At 37.9% G+C, this 17,123-nt stretch overlaps 2 protein-coding genes across 2 annotated transcripts in view; both read right to left on the bottom strand.

Annotated features, from left to right (window-relative positions):
* Positions 1-3,513, bottom strand: part of HOXC10 (homeobox C10) — a 4,479-nt gene extending 966 nt beyond the window's left edge. The window contains exon 1 of the mRNA XM_044994996.1: positions 2,641-3,513. Within this exon, the coding sequence (XP_044850931.1) occupies positions 2,641-3,406 (766 nt within the window). The 5' untranslated portion in view covers positions 3,407-3,513. The remainder of the gene's footprint in view (positions 1-2,640) is intronic.
* Positions 3,514-13,431: 9,918 nt separating this feature from the next.
* On the bottom strand, positions 13,432-15,540 carry HOXC11 (homeobox C11). Its single transcript, XM_044995409.1, has 2 exons — positions 14,865-15,540; positions 13,432-13,664 (listed from the first exon to the last, which is right to left on the bottom strand). The coding sequence occupies exons 1-2, from the start codon at positions 15,538-15,540 to the stop codon at positions 13,432-13,434; spliced, it is 909 nt and encodes a 302-aa protein (XP_044851344.1).
* Positions 15,541-17,123: the final 1,583 nt, after the last annotated feature.

Genomic DNA, 17,123 nt, shown 5'->3' with positions numbered 1-17,123 from the left:
ACCAAATCGCTAAATAAATCCACGTTAACAATATGAATCTATACATCAGATCCATGCAGCCAAGGCTAAGTTATAGCTCACACTAACTGTGCCTAGTTCAAGTAACGGATATCATAGTGAAATACAATTTCTTTTCGGCTCTTACACTATTCTGGAGTGTAGGGTTGTCCACACGTCAGACATGTCAACAGAATATAATTTTATGAAATTATTCATGGCCTTTCGTGTACCACATGAAGGCTTTTTAAAAAAAAATCTTAAAATCAACAGTGTAACTTTCCTAAGTTCCGTAACTGTTCTGCCATTGCTTCCTTCTACACACACACACACGCTTTACTACAAAAGCATCATCTAAGGTGAAATCTGATTATTATCCTCTGAAATATCAGGTTCACTGAAGCACTGTCTTCTAACAGGGGTCAGATGCTTGGAGTCTGTGAAGCATATTAATATCAAGTGTATTTTTCGTAAATACAGACTATGTGAAATGGATTTGCCTTTATAAAGTGGGTGTATATATTTATCCTTTGTAATTCTATTTCTTATATATACACACCCTCTCTTAAACACTTACACACACACTTCATAAAGTCAAATGCATGTGTTTGCTATATCTATATAGCAAATATCTATAGAGCAAATATTCAAATCCCAAATATTTGATATATCTATATAGATATATCTATATAGATATAGATATACATTCAAATCCCAAGTATTTTATATATATAATACTTGGGATTTGAATTTGATCATGGGAAAATTCTGGCATCAGTAGTCGTCTATATTTAAGTCTAACTATGCAAGAAGAAAATGACATGTCCTATGACTACAATAATCCACTTACTTTTATATTCATGCTAGTTTCAGAAGATTCAGCGATTGAAAATAAGAACTTTAGTTAACCACTTATGCCTTAACAATGAGTATATTTGTAATTAAGCCACCTTTAAGTTTGCAGATGCCCTTTCATGCTATTGAACCTTTGAAATTCTCGCTAAGCCTCTAGCTTTCCAAAATTCTTAAATTGAATTCAAAAATCACACCTTGACAATGAATAAAATTCTGATTCAACAAAAAGGAAAACTTAAGCTTTAAAATAATTTAATTTAAAGAAAACCACACACAAACAAAATCCGCCTCATACTGGTTCTGGCGATTAAAAATACTATTCACGATATATTCATTTCTGAAAAAGCAAAAGTTTGGAAATCAATTACTTTAAACATACACCCATTTTGGTTAACACCAATATTGCAGTAGAAACCTTTATTTCCCCCACACACACATCCAAATTATAGTTCAAAGCCAAAATAATCCTTCTGTTAACTCCCACGAAAATATATCTTGACATGAAAATAGAACGCGCTTTGTGAAGAGAAGTTTGTAGGGCTTTTGATAAACTTGACTTTGTGTTTTGTGTATTTGTAACTCAGCTGTCAGATAAAATAATGTCATTGGATGCGGAAAAAATTAAAAGAATGTTTTGGACTATATATTTTGTTTTGTTGAAAGGCCAATTTTAAAGGTGCTTTTGTATGAATATATCTTTCACGAAAACGACAGTGGGTATGAAATATCTGTATGCTTTTCTGGTACCCATACACAGAGGATGTATGTGAGTATACACACCATACCACATGCACGTATATGTATATGCATATACAAATTACATAGTTACCAAACTGCTTCGTTTCTGCTTGATTTCTAGCGTATTACAAATTATTGGACACGGAAGCTATTTTAACCCATGCACCACAGTCAAATAATAAAATCCGTTGCTTAGATCTCCATCCGCTCCCAGTAATATTTTGTGCTATGTATTTTACGCCAAATTTTCAGAGAATTCCACTCATTCATACATATACCTCTACTTAATGACCCCAAATAAATACTTCAAACAGTCTATCTTGAATCTAGGTCTACAGGACAACTGAATATTAAGATAAACAAACATTTCAACCCACATGAAATCTCTGCAATGAAAATACAATATGGTAAATGGAAGTCTCTCCTCATAGAAACCCAAACTTAGAACATCTGCTTCACACCAAGAAACAATTTTGCCTTCACAAACAAGATCTCAATTCGCCAGGAAAAAGGCTTTTTCGAGCAATGAAATGAAATACAATACACAACCCAAACCTGAGATATTTGCAAGTGAAAATAAGACTCAATCCGTGTTTTCTTTTTCTCCTCAGACATTTTACACTGAGCAAGTAAAAAGAGTAAAAATTGCCTTCCACGACCATATAAAACATTTAACTAGAAAATAACATGAGGTAAATATCTGGCTGAACTGATTTTTTTTAAACTCATTGCCATTTTAGACTATTCTAAAAGCCACCTAACCTTATTAAATATACACCGTTCCTAGCAGCTACATACCTAACTAAATGCAGGCACAAGTCTCCCCTTTAAATAGCGAGAATATGTGTTTTAACACATTTGACTGCTCTATTTTCTCAGTGATTTTTATTTCGAGTAAGAATTTAAAAACGACTGCAGCAATTCAGACATAAGTGCGGCGAAGTTTGCAGTGTAAAGTGCATCTTATTATTAGTAGTAGTAGTGGTATTAGTATTATTATTATGCTGATCATTTTCTGAAACCAGTTACCGATAATGAATAATCCCTTACCTTTTGCTTCATTGTCAGAATTGTCTGTGCTGGTGTCAGTGCTTTTATTCAGGTCTTTCTCTGCTTCCGAAGAGCTTATTTTTGGAGCTGGGGCACTGGTTTCTGTTTTAATTTCGTTGGTGGATGTGTTCTGGGTATTATCTGTTTTTGTGTTTTCGGGGAAACTCACTTTAGCCACTGGTGGTGGGGCTTGTTGTTGTTCCAGACGCTCACTCCTTGGGTTGAGACTCGCCCTGGAGTCAAAACTTGCCTCAAACTCATTTGGATTGTTGCAGTTTGGCGTCTTCTCCATAGAGGAATAACCTTGGCCGGCTCGATAGTAGCTAGGAACAGGGACTTCATGGTCATTTAGGCAAGAGTCAGGCATTTGATTGGGGTAGAGAGCTGTCTCTGTGGCATTTTTCGCCCTTTTATCAGCGTTATACATGCAGCATACATTCTCTTCCTTGACATTGGTTGGGAAAGAGCAGGATGGGAGCTGTCTTGCAACAGGTTGTTCGATTCTGTAAGTATTTTTTGGGTCACACCAAGTGTCTAGCTGAGAAAGGTAAGATGGATAGGTGTTGAGAGACAGGCTGGCGGTATTCACCTCGTCTCTTTTGGAAAGAGACGGGATAATTCCACAGTTTCTCATCATTCCACAGCTGAAATCGCTCCCAGGCTGCATGTACATTCCTTGGTTAGAGGAATAATTCTCGCCTCTACAGGTACCGGCCAGCGAGTCCATCAAAAAGGAGTTAGAAGTCACATTGTTGGGACATGACATTGTCAGGGAGGGATTTTAAAGAGGAATACTACAGCCAAGGGCTGACATCTTTTTTTTAGGGAAAAAATAGCAGCCCCATAATTATCCACGCATTGGTCCCCCACCACGTGACGGCCAGGCCAATGAGGATTGAAAATGGCCTTGATGATTCAGACGCCGATGACGTCACAAGGGGTCAAGTTGTTGCGAGCGGAGGAAACTAGCGTAGAGCAACAGCGACATCTATCAGTCTCTGCCGGGTAGGGAGCCCGGGACCTTCACTTTGAACAAAGGAGAAAAAAAAGCCCCCCCGGTTTGCGGGGAGTTTGTTTACCAATGAACCAACGCGTGTCTACAGCAGAGTGGGGGGAGCAACCCCCCCCCCACAAATAAAGGGGGAAACGAAAGCGCAAATACGAGCAAAGTCAAATCCAAATAAAAAGGTCAGGAAAGAACCTACCTTAATCCCCCTTCTTCGCTTTGCCTTCCTTTCTTTCCTTCTTTTGCCTGAAATAAATCCAATTTCTAGCAAAAGGCAGAGACCCCCCTCCTCCCAAAAAAACACCCTAATTCAACTTTCCACCCCCTGCTTCCCCGCTCTCTTCTTAGCAAGATCCCCAGTGCCTCCCCCCCCCCCTTCTTCTGTAACAGAACTTGAAATATTTTAGGTTGCTGTGGTTTGGGTTTTCATCGAACGGTGGGGTGGATTTTGTTTCTTTTTAACGGTGGGGTGGGTGCAGTTCTTTAAAGGGTGGAACTGTGGGATCGATGCCTCTTGAGACCTCGGGTTTGTTTGTTTTTTTAAATGTATTTGGGATCAGGATAAAATATGGAAAAAGTTTCACCGAGATGGTTTCAGTCTTTAATTTCGGTGCTAAAATAGACCTGTGTGAATATTTGGGAAGCGGTTTTTTTTAAATCCCAACAAAAAGCCGGTTTTTTTAAATTATTATTATTATTTGTGGTATGGGTAAGCGTTGCATTGACATAGACTCTGAAAAGACAACGTTTTTTAAAAAAAATAATCCACTTCCAATGTTAACTGTCTGAAGTTTCTTTGCTAAAATTGCGTCTGTGATATGCACAAATCTTGCAAAATAAATGTACTCGTGGGGAGAAAAAGGGTACATGTGATAAACGTGATCGATCTTTAAATAAAAAGGGACAACATTGCGATGGTGGGGGTTTGTTTTTCCTCTTCAGGAAATAACCAAAAAAAAATCAAAATTGTATTTGACCAAATATTTAGTGCATGGATTTCCCAAAACAAACTTCCCGATTTGGTATGATTTTTTTTCCTGGGGGGTTTAAAAGAAAAAGTTTGTTTCTTGATAGATAATTTCTCCTTCCCCATTTTGTTAAACTATTTCACTGTTATGTGGGTTTAACTTTACGACCACAGAACAATCACTACTATTCCAAGTGGAGATGGAATTTTTACCTATGCGTTTTCCTTTTCCCTCATTTCTTTACTGGACAGTTTCTAATCTCGTGTAGCAATTAAAATAAATTGATTTAGTGTGTATTATTTTTACTAGGGGAGGAGGCAATCCTACTTAGATAACGCTGATTTTAGGTTAGGCGAGGAATGGGACTAGCGTATAAATAAATAAAAAGAAAGAAAGCCTCGAATTTCAAGATCATTACAACCGATTGGAAAGACACACGGGTTCAGAGTCACTTTCAAGGGGAGAAAAGCTACCCCCACGACCTTCCATAACGGGAGGGGGAAAGGAAGCAAATTCGGGGGAAAAAAATAACATAGAAATATGAAAAATTGAACCGGACCATTTTGCGTCATTTGTAGCGCTTTAAAGTGTAGATTATTCAGACTTCTGCAACCATCTTTCCCCAAGGTGTTACAGAACTATTTCACAGTTCCACTCTGCGTTAACTTGCAAGAGACTTGCCAAGCTTCTCTTCTTCAATCCTCCAGTGTGACAAATTTAAATCTCTTAGGCCGAGACAGCCTAAAACTGCATTATACAATTTTGTGCTCCCCCTCCACCTTATACAACATAGTAAAAGGTTTCCTACGCTTCAGACGCCATTTGGTTCCCCTGGAAAGCTATTTGCGACTTTATTGCCTCTATTTGTGTTATCTGCATAGGTCTTTTAAAAACAGTTTGATAGAAATCGTTCAGTTTTATGATATCCAACGAAAATTCCACATAATATTTATAAGCAAAGAATAAAACTTTAGTATGGGAACCAATATTTTCTCATTTATAGGTGATGAAATTAAAGACCAACGCAGTTTTGTATTATATTGCTTTTTCCCCCTTTTTCCCCCCTCTTCTACTTTATTTTTGCAGCTGATCTGGCTACCCAATAATTTATGCTGGTCAGTCAAACATTTCACATGTGCATTTCTGGGACACCAGAATTTGACCTTATAGTTTCCTGGATTGTCTGCCTGCAGATTAAATATGTTTTCCTGATTTTTGCCATGTATTCCTGTGCTTTTGTCAAAGGAAGATATTAATGCGTTGTATGAACCCTAATCAAGATTAAACTTAACCTCAAATAATTTGAATTTTCTCTCTCTCTCAGACCCAGAAGCCTTTATAGAATCTAGAGGAAATGTCGTATCTGTGTGTGCTGTTGGAAATAGACGATCCACCGTGGAAACCTCATATTTTAGGAAAGTGTAAATGTTGTGTATATAAAATAAAGATTTACATTGTTAACAGTCATTTTGTGTACTCGCTTTTGCCAAAGCAATTAATTTATGGCAACGTTTGAAAGATTTTAAACTCTCTATTCCAAGATGCTGCTCAAGAACTTTTGAAACAAATAAAACAGCATGCAGAAAAATCAGTTCAATCAAAAATAGTATATGATTTTAAAAACTTCAGCATAGATTTTGTTGTTACATCAAAGGAGAATCGAGGTTAGCAAGGAACACAGAGGACCTCTCCAGGAGACCGAATATTGTTTAAAGTTAAAAATAATTAGAAGTATGATAAACATGGGTCATTAATGGAAAAAGAAATAAAATTCATCAGCTTAAGTAGAACCCCCGTTGGGAAAAATGCTTCCCTCTAATTACAGAAAATAAATACGAACAAACGCTATTAAAACTTAAAAGGAGAGAGCCTATGTGTGTCAAAGACTTTAATAACCTACTTTGAATTTTACACACTTTTAGGAAAACAATATAGATGCTGAATGTTCATACACACAAAGCACACTTTGATGCAAATGTACCTAGATGCCATAGATTCACAGAGATGTGTACACATGTTCCTAGATAACTTTCTGTTTCACATAGACCATTTGGACTAACCTGTGGTATTTTATTTATACAAGCGCTAAGAAACTAATGAAGTCTATGTCACATAAAAATCTCTCTCTCTCTCTCTCTGTGTGAGTGCGTGTGTGTGAAGGGGGGCGGGGAGGGGGATCCCCCCTTTTCATGCGAGCCTTTCCCTCAATGCCTATGTATATGAAGCAAGCGGCTAATGTTCTGCTATTGTCCTTACTGGGAGGTTGTCCTGTTTTGAGTTCCAAAGGCAGATAATTGCCTAAAAATATCAAGAAATCAGCGAATGTGATTCCGCAGAACCTGTGTTCTTTGTTAGACACACATGGTGCGTCTTTAAGGGAGGGGGGAAAAGACTCAAACAGCCCATCTTTGCCCTATGAATTTAAAATGCACGTGTATAATATCTCTAACAAAGAATATCTCAGCCGTACACATACTATTTCACCTGCCCCCTTTTCAATCTAATTATTTAACCGAGAGTTATGCACAGAATTGACTCTTATGTCCATTGTATTTTTACCAACTTTTCTTACATTTTTATTACAAACATTCATTTTCGCGTCTAGGAAGTATTTGGTAGCAACACTTTAATGATTACCTTAAATTTGTATTTCTTCCCGGTATTATGCCCCCATGTTGCTGCAGAAATAATTCTGATTTATGACAAAGTACACTGGAGTACAATAACAGTGATGCAAAAATAAAACCCACGCCTTTATATGTTGGCTTAGAAACTGTAAACTATCACCACAAGAAATCTATCAAACTTTACAATCCCTCTTATTCTACTTCCTTCTTTCTGAGTAACTTAAGTCATAGCATTATGGAATGATATTATGTTCCTTGAGGTGGCATTGAAAACTGTGTTTACGTTTTCCTACGCCCAACATAGCAGTCTTCAGACTCTAATATACTGGTTTTAGTCTGGTTACCCTTTGATCACGAGGAGAAAATCTGAAAGAGTAATTCAGATACAGGCATGAGTGGTGCGGGTGACAGAAGAAAATAATAGTGTGCCAGGATTTTTTAAAAGTTTATTCAATGGGGAATGTTTCCTGTAATTTTCCAAGTGCGTTAACAAACTTAAATGTTACACCAAGAACACGATTGTTCATATCAGAGCTTGTGAAGCCTGAGCAGTTGCCCTGAGAATCTGAATTCCTATATGCTTCTAAAGCAATAAGCGTTTGGGGGCATATTTCATTATATGATTACATTTGTAAGCTAAAAGGAGAGGTTTTGAAAATTGGTGCATTTTACTTCTTGGGCGTGTTCCTTTGAAAATAATATAATTCGTGAAAAAAAGTGTGTGGAAAAGTCAAAAAGTAAAAAGACTTAAGTGCCTGCTGAAATGTTAAAACGTACTAAATTAGAAAAATAGCAAAACATTCTGTCTTTGCACATAGGAAATCTGAAGGAAGTTGTATTAGAATGCTGGTATTTTTATATCGTCGGCAATGCGTATATAAAGCTGAAATTCCCATCTGCCAAGTGCTTCTCAATAAACATTTTTGTTTCAAATATAGATTTAACCAATTATCAGTCATTAGATGAGTGGTGGGATATTAACAATTCCACTTTTTCATAAGGAAAAAAAAAGCTAATTCAAAAAATTTGAATACACATGAATTTCCAACCCATTGGGTTGAAATATACTACAGAGAATTGTAGGATCTGATCATTTTATTTTGCTAGATTCACCTAGATCTGAGAATATAGAATTAATAGTAGATACAATAGAATTACAGTAAATAGCACGAGGGTGTAAGAATATTTATCTACGTTTCTATCTAGATTCGGAGAGTTGCTTATTTATCTTTAAAGTCCGCAGCCTGAAATATAACCTTGAAACAAACACTCCTGTTTCCTTAAATACTTATTGTTTGCAAAATTGAATTGATTCAAAGAGATTCAGCTCTTTTAACAACCATTTATACAGAAACATGCGGGTTATATCAACCACCTTTTAAAAGCAGTGGAACCGATGTGTTTAAGAATGTATCACTTAATTCCTAGAAAGGTATTAAGCCCTCTTTTTAAAAATTAAAACGAACGATTTTGCCCAACTACTTGTAGAGCATAAAAAAACTGTAATGTTTATATTAAAGTCTGTTCTTTTGTCTCAAACTAATAAAGTCTTTTATGGGCTCCATCAGCTATATGCTATATTCTAATTCATAAACTAAAGATTAAAAAAAGCCTTATGAGGTTGCAAACCACATTCTTGTGGTTTCATGTTGTAATTTAGAAGTTATCAAAAGCAGAAGAACGTGCTTAAATCTAACATATGCTGTGCATCCGTATATTTTCCAACTTTATTAAAGGCGGATAAGCAAGGCCTTAATGAGACGCCATTTTGGAAAAAAATAATATAAGTCAGGTTTTAATTTTCTCTTTGATAGCAAAGAGGCACTCAGCCATGCACGCCAACCAGAAGAAGTAGTTTGGCTTTTTTTTTTTCAACTCTCGTGTCAGTTACAAATGCTTTCATTAAAAAACCAGAATTACTTTACAAAAGTGATTTTTCCCTCCCCAATGGTAGAGCCCGCACGATATTTCAACACCAAATTGTTTGCTCTCCACCCAAAAGAGGGGTAAACCAGGAGGGGAATAAATGAATGGCCATTCCCGAGAGTTTCCAAGACAAGGAAACTGGGAGAGCAAGCTATTTATTTACATTGTACACAGTCCTGGCTCTCCGTCGGGCTTAGCCATGGCTCCTACCAAAGTTACTCGCACACAAATAAATTAATTCACCCTATGATCCACAGGCGAAGATTAGCTCAATTGATGGTCGCTTCCAATCCACTTGCCAAAGCCAATGTCTTTGTTCTTCGGATTTTCTAATCCCATTTTTGCCAAATTCCAAGGCAACGTCAAACCCATGAGGAAAGTGCAAATGGTAACAGGATGGCTTTCCTTCATGGCTATTGTTTGCTGGTCTTGCTGAGTTGCTCAACAGAGTAGTTTATTTACATGTCACCAAAGAGAACTCGCCCTGAGAGGACCGCACTTATCACACAGTCAAGTTTACGTTCCTCAACTCAAGAACTGTTAGGAGAGTGTGCATGTGAGAGTGGGTTGGTGTCTTTCTGCATGTGTGTGTGTCGTGTGTATGTATATGCGTGTGCGTGGTGTGTGAACAGCCATGTCTAACATAACTACAGTCCCTGTACACTTTATTCCTGGATGTGCATTTGCAGTTCTTTAAAACAAAACAAAAAATCACCTGCATTTTCTGCAAAAGTGGGAGTGATTTCCCCTGTATGGAAGCCAATTTAAATGTACGTTATTATTCTGCAAAAAGCCAATTAGAAGTTTGGTCCCTCGCCTTCTTCCCCCTGTGCAATATTTCACAACAAAGTAACCTACAGCAGCTTCCAATATGTTGTGTAGGGAATCCAGGGAGGAAAAGGAAACAGGTCGGGTGTTTGTACGTCACATGGAAAGGTCCTTCACAATTAGTCTGTGTGTCATTAACGTAACTATACAGCAAGCTCCCCCAGCCTATGAGGGAGCATTTATTGTGACGGACATTAGATGGAAATAATAATAAAAAAACCTTGTAAAACTTTTATGCCAAACAAAGTTATAAAAACTTTTCATGCGTTAAGATATCAAAAGGTTTATAACAATAATAAAGTGTGTGTGTGTTAAACCTTCTTCGACATGCAATGAACGCGGCGAGGTTGAGTTAAATATTAGCTCATCATAAACGCCACGTTTGGCCCAAAATTTGAATTTATATAAAACTGTGGGTTCTCCTCCGTTCCACACCCCGCCGCCCCCCTAATTCTTTCTCAGGAGGCGGGGACACAGAAAGCCTTTCTGATTCCGCTTTATTACAAAGGGTTAAAGGTGATGGACTTGACTTTATTGAAGTTCAAAGACATCATATATTCACATTTTTCTTCCTGTGGACCTCTCTCCTCTCCCCTCCCCCGGTACAAGGAGCATAATCTCAATATACAGAACTCCACTTGCAGGGTTGGCCTTTTGCGGTTAAGTGTGACGATTTAAAAAAAAATACATCACAGGACAACCAAATCAAAGCCAACTATTTCCAAATTCATCCAGTGTGGTATCCAATCCATCCCCACTTCCTCACCTAGCCACACACACACACACACAGGCAACCACTCCCCCCCCCCAAAAGAACATTAACAGCCTTTTCCTACATGGCACTGCTGCTTAATGCTGTTGTAAACTCCCACATGGTCTATAAACTTGGGTTTTACAACTAGCATTCCATTTTAGCTCGCGAAAACTTTGAACTAGGCCTCGAGTTTCATTGTGTTGGAGTTGAGCTGAAGACATGGAAGGGGAGGGAGGGAAAAAAATCCCTGGGCAAAACACCCTTATTTGTTTACTATTTACTGCGGAAGTCTTTTCCTATGGCCAGACGGGGTAATTAAGAAAAATTAAGCTGTTTAGTGCTGCAGTCTTTATTACAATGTCTAGACTACTAGCTTTTGTCCGGACAGTGGCTGCTGTTACGGAGCATTAACTGCGGTTTCTGTCCTCGTGATAAGCACCCCATTGCACCTATGCTTAGTTTTCCTAACCTTGGAAAGGTTTGGCAAACAATCGTTAAAGAAAGGTGGGTTTATGTGAATAATTTTCCCTTTCCTTTGGCAGCTCTTCGACTGTATCAATGAGTGGCTGCATCTGCTAGGAGCATGGCTTTGGTCTCCACCCCATTTCAAAGCTCTTTCATATTTTATTCACTATTCTATCAAGGAATTGTCCACCAAAGGAAGGTTCAGGTTTTGGATTTCCAAAGGGCTGGCATGGTTTTAGGCCATGGGGATATCTCCTTAAACATTTCCACGTTTTAAACATAAATTCAAAGACGCTCTTTGCCATCTAGCTTTTTTTTATAACCATCTCATTTAATGAGAAACATGTCTATGAACATCACCCGTTCAAATTATACCATGGCGTAACGAGGATGGGTCTATCACGAAAACAAAAGTTGTTTCTCATTTATTCTTTTTTTGTGTGTGTGCAAGCGAAGCACATTTTTGTGGCTTGCAATTTCCCCTACCGCTGTCACATAAAATCAGAAGCCACCATCAAAGTCTGAGGCTGTATTTAAAAGCAATTATGAGAATTTTACAAGAACATTGTCAATGTATGGGAATATAATGTGTTGTTTCTTTGCTGATGTTCTTTTGTTCTTTTTTCCTTTTTCTTTTTAAATTCTCCCCCCCCCCACTCCTACCCATACAAAACTCCACATCAAGAGATATGAGAATTCAGGCTGAAAAGCAAAAAAACGAAACAACCCCCCCCCCATTCTATATACACAACATACATGCATCAAACCACTGACGGCGTTTTCTTTACTTCTTTTTCCTTTAAACCAAATTGTGTCTCTTTAGTCCGCTCAGGAGAGGGAAAAGGCTTTGTGTAAGCATAAAATGCACTTCTGTACCAAAAGTCTGGAAGTTGAACTTGTTTTCCTTAACCAGGAATTTAAATACTTGACTTTGCATTTGTGCTTTGTACGTATAAGGCAGTTTATATTTGACTTTATGGAAATACAGCACCTTCGTTTGTGTAATTAGAGTTGCACTCACTTACAAAAGTCAAATATATGGTGCAAAAGATTAATTACATCCGGAAAAACAGAGCAAGACACATGGAACCAAATACACAGTTGTATTATTGGGCCAAGAAATTCCAATAAAAATTTAAATTCGGTGAGGAATACAATGAACCCCCCAACAAATGTAAACTTTAACGTAGAGGAGTCAGATGAATTTGGACAATGCCACATTGCACTGAGCCAGGTGACGATGGATGATTATATATGGTGATAGTATCAAATATATATATTTGATGTCATTACCATTTAGGTATTAAAAGTTCTATTGGGAAGTCCATACCGCACTGACCGCAATGAGGTTTAAAGAGGGGAAGTACTAATAAAATGGTCAAATAAAATCATAATGTAGAACAGCTTGCAATATCTTTATTTACCACAGAATTTCACAGAGTTTCCCGGGAATTCACTTTACATACACAAAGATCTTTTATTATTGTTGTTGTTTGTTGATATTGTTCTTCTAGATCCGGGGAAAAAATGCATTACGAAATGTATTTACAAACCACTTAGAGACAGTTATTGCAAATATATTCTCGTCCATACACCCCTCCCTCCCTCCAACCCCCCAAAAATGTAAAAGTGGGACTGCATAGAATATATATATATATGAAATAAACCCATTCTTGCTGCAACGGAACAGAATATTTAAATTAGGTTTCGACAACAGTTCTTGGCATGGATAGCAGGAGAACACAAATGGTCGGTGTGGATACGCACACTCCTATTTATATGTGTGCACGCACACACACACTCACACACTCACACACACACACACTCTCCCAAATCAAGGTATCCAAATTAACCATAGAGGAAGGTTTTGGCCGCGTCTGTGATAGCACATGTTAACTGCATATTGAAATCATCACCATGATAATTATAACACAGCACTGCGATTTATTCAAATAGACAAGGATGACTAAATGAAAAAAAAATCCCAGTTGTTCAGACAAAACGTTAAATAAAAAGTCCATAGTTTTCTAGTCCTTTAAACGTTTAGATATCTGAACTCCTTGCGTTACTTAGAACTGTTCCATTCATACAAATATAAGTAACGAAAAGGCTTAAACTTTGAGGTTGCTTGTAGATTCAGACCACAACCCATGCTTTCAGAGTTCCTTCTTAGTACAGATCTACTTCACCAGCAGAGAGGATTGGAAAAAGATGTGTTCACAATAAGGGATTTCCAGAAAAATACTGCAGGCGGTCTCTGCTTAATTTTTTTTCTTTCATTCTTCTGTTCTGAAACCAAATTTTAACCTGTCGATCAGTGAGATTTAGCATCCTAGACAACTGAAGCCTTTTTTCTTTGTTTATATAGACATTGAAGAAAAATTCTCTCTCCAGCTCTCTGATCTGGAATTTCGAATAGGGACATCTCTTCTTTCTTGTACGGGGAGCACCTTAAAAAAAAACAGAAAGGAATGTAAATACTAAGCAAATGCAACGCATAGACTCATCTCTAGATCTGACTCCATATATATGGATATACATATACATATTTATAGATGCATGGGCTAATATATTTCGCCACTGTTATATTTGCCCATTGTTAGTATAATGCAGAAGTGAGGTTATATATGGTTTTAAGGATTGTGTCCTAGTTAAGTTCTAAATACACTACCTCTGCACAGGATTTTGTCATAGACATATTTTTAAGCAGAGTTAGGGGCTGTAGGCAGCAATTAATTTAAGCAGGCTTTAAAGAAACTGTAGCTGTTGAAAAACATACGTTCAAGCTGCAAATCTGTTATTTGTATAGAAACAGCATGAGCAATGTTGGAACTGTAGGAACTAGACATTGTGTTCCGCATAAGTTTTTGATTAACTTCAGTACCAGCATCCACACACACCAAAATAATCAAAGTAAAATAGAATTTAGCCTCTGAGCAAGAAAAGGGATGCATTGTTTTCATCATGAAACCGAATAGCAAAAGGGGAGAGAGAGAAAAAATCTCACCGGGATCGCTAAGTTTAAAAGTTGCCTGGCTTCAGAATTTAAAACACGCCTCTAAGTTTTCTTAGAAATGTAGTGATTTTTTTTTATCTGACCTTAATGACAAAAGACAGAAATTCCACTAGGCTTTGCGAATAATCAATGCAATTAAAAATAAATAAGATAGAGACTCAGGATTTAATTAAAATGTTGCACATTTTGCATTTAGCTCCACACCCGCTTACCAAAAGAGAGAGAGAAAAGAAAGACCCAACATATACTTTTAATTAAAAAAAAATCACTCTACATGCATCTTAGTGCCTAAAAGCAAGCCCAGGAAGCCACAGCAGCGTTCTGCCCAATTGGCTTTTACCCTCAGCAACCCGGGACCAAATCCTTTTAAAATGCTCATGTAAGTTCATGATCAAAGTTAATATTTGCCACGATGGTGTGCTTTTAAAATTTCACAGACTCTAAGATACTGTGTCTACGCCTAACATCTCCATTTTTTCAAAGAGCTTTCCCATCGTAAAAATTCTTCTCGTTGGAAGAAAGAGCTTTGTAGGTTATAATAAAATCCTTTGAATGCTTATAAAACTCCACATAAAATTTGACCGACAAAACACCGGGCTAGTCCCTTAACCTTTCCATTTACTGCTCTACCTACTCGAGTTGCTGTTTTTGCTTCCTTCCTTGTTGACAGAAGAAGACGAGGCTGAGGACCCTGGATTTGTGTTTTCCTCTTCGTCTTCCGGGTCTATGCCTTGCTCTCCGCGGGATGATAGTGCACTGGGCTGGGAGTCGGATTCCAGTTTGCTCTCGCTTTTCTGCAGACAGTTCTCAGGCGGGTTCTCTGTCCCGCAGTAGGCATTTTCGAAGAACCGGTCAAAGCCCTGGGGCAGGACACTGTTTTTGTTCATGCTGGAGTAGAATCCCGTAGATGCAGGATGGTTAGAGCTGGGATGGTGGTGGCTGTACACGCTTTCGTTTTTCATTAGCATTTCGGTCATGGTGGAAGGCGGGATACACTCTCTATGCATCAGATCTTCCGCGGAATAACACGATGCGTAATTGCTTCTATGATGCCATTTACTAGAGGGGTCTAGACCATAGGAGACCTCTCGAACTGGCTGCACTTGCGAGAGGTTAGTGGAATAAGGGTAGGAGATTTGGCGAGAGGGGGCCTGTGGCAAGAAAGATGACACAGTTGAAAATTCTGGGACGTAATAGGTGCAGCTAGGGAGGTAGAGATTGGAAGCGCAACCTGCTCTGTCTCCAAAGTCAGCACTCCTCTCTTTACGCGATTGAGAACAGAAGTTTCCTAGATTCACTGAGTTAAACATCTTTCTCCTTTTCTTGCTCTATAGATAGATGTTTTGGATCCGATGTGCAGAGGGGGAAAAATTTGGGAAGGCGAGATGACGCGCTATCCGTCTTAGTCGCTCTAAGGAGCACGTGATCCAAAGTAGATATTGTCATATATCAGTTTGGAGCACTTAGATGTGTAGGAGTGGTTCACTTAGGTAAGATCTCAGAGGTTCAAACGATTGGTTTTCAAACACCGCAGAAACATTATGAAAATCAATTGCAGCTTTGTATTCATTTTCTTTAAGGCACACCCCTTGTAAGCATTCAAAGCAGAGGGCAAATACAAGGGATGGCTTGTGAAGTTTTTTTTTTTCCTTCCCGATTTGGATTCTGCTTTCTATTTTTCACGAGGATTCGGATATGGGGTGGGGGCTGTTGGGAGGGAGTGGGAGGGTCTTAAAGATATTTTAACTGTATTTTTCCACGGTTTTTTTTCCTTTTCTTTTCTTTTCTTTCCACGCTAGTCACATTTTAGGCGTGACAATGTAAAGTCTTTAAGTAAGCTCAATAAAAAGCCCAGGGAATGCGCTGAAGATTCATAAGTAAGTTTTCAAACATTTCTCAAAATCTTGCTACAGTGGGGCATACACATATCTCTGTGCCACTGGGCTTTTAAAATGATAGTTGAATATATAATTTGGGAGGGAAGGGGGGAAGTGGCTAATTAGCAAGCTTCTAACATTAGCTAATTACATTGTTCTATCTATGTGCATACCAACTGTACATAAACCAACGTGGCATATACTGCGGAGAATATACCCTTTAAGCAATATACTAATGTGTGTAAAGTTTCAAACTTTAAAGTTACCTGAGACTAAAACTGAGCCATTTCAAGGCTGGCTTAATGACTTTTGATATCGAATTAGTAATATATCAGGGAACAGAGCAAATGAATTAAGTCAGTGCCTAATAAATATTCGAAAACCTCCTTTAATGTTTTGTTAAATATTTATTATGGAAGAGTGGCATATTAAATATTTAATGCAAGTGTTTATTGTCAATCAATGAATGTAAGTACAGAATTACTAGCATCCTTTATTCCTCCAACTGAATTAAAAAAGAGAGATTCTTATTAAAGTCATTTGTCTTGAATTTCGTGCCTCAAGAGCTTCATGCTTGTCTATATTTTCCAGTGTTTTGAGATGGAATAAATACTTGTGCTATAAAGTGCTATCAGACATTGTGCGAGCTTTTTTCAACCAATTGTCTGTCTAAATGTTCTTCTTTAAATAACATGGAAAGGGTTACCTGTAGAACGTACAGACAATATTGAGTGATACTGTGGGTTGCTCGGATTTTCAAGCTGCATCTTGCCTACTTAAAACTCTCCGAGCACCCAACTATCCTGTGACCACTACTCTGATCGTGCACTACTCGTTCTTTTCACCTGGGTTGCAAATAATTTGTCTGGGGACTGCGATGAAAAATGATGTTAATAGTATTTCTATTTCAAATGCAGAGATGTGTGTGTTTTCCACTATCTGTGAAAATAATGCAATCCCTTGTGTCACCCCTCCCCTTCTTTTAATTACAGGACAGCACCTGGTTAATTTTCTTT

This window comes from Mauremys mutica, chromosome 20 (genome assembly GCF_020497125.1).
Source record: "Mauremys mutica isolate MM-2020 ecotype Southern chromosome 20, ASM2049712v1, whole genome shotgun sequence".
Classification (NCBI taxonomy): Eukaryota; Metazoa; Chordata; order Testudines; family Geoemydidae; genus Mauremys; species Mauremys mutica.
This window is presented reverse-complemented; position numbering and strand designations above follow the sequence as displayed.

Coding starts and splice junctions, on each gene's coding strand:
- HOXC11 (XM_044995409.1), bottom strand. CDS start 15,540: ATGTTTAACTCAGTGAATCTAGGAAACTTCTGTTCTCAATCGCGTAAA. Junction 13,665..14,864: donor AAGCAAAAACAGCAACTCGA/GTAGGTAGAGCA, acceptor TTTTTTTTTAAG/GTGCTCCCCGTACAAGAAAG.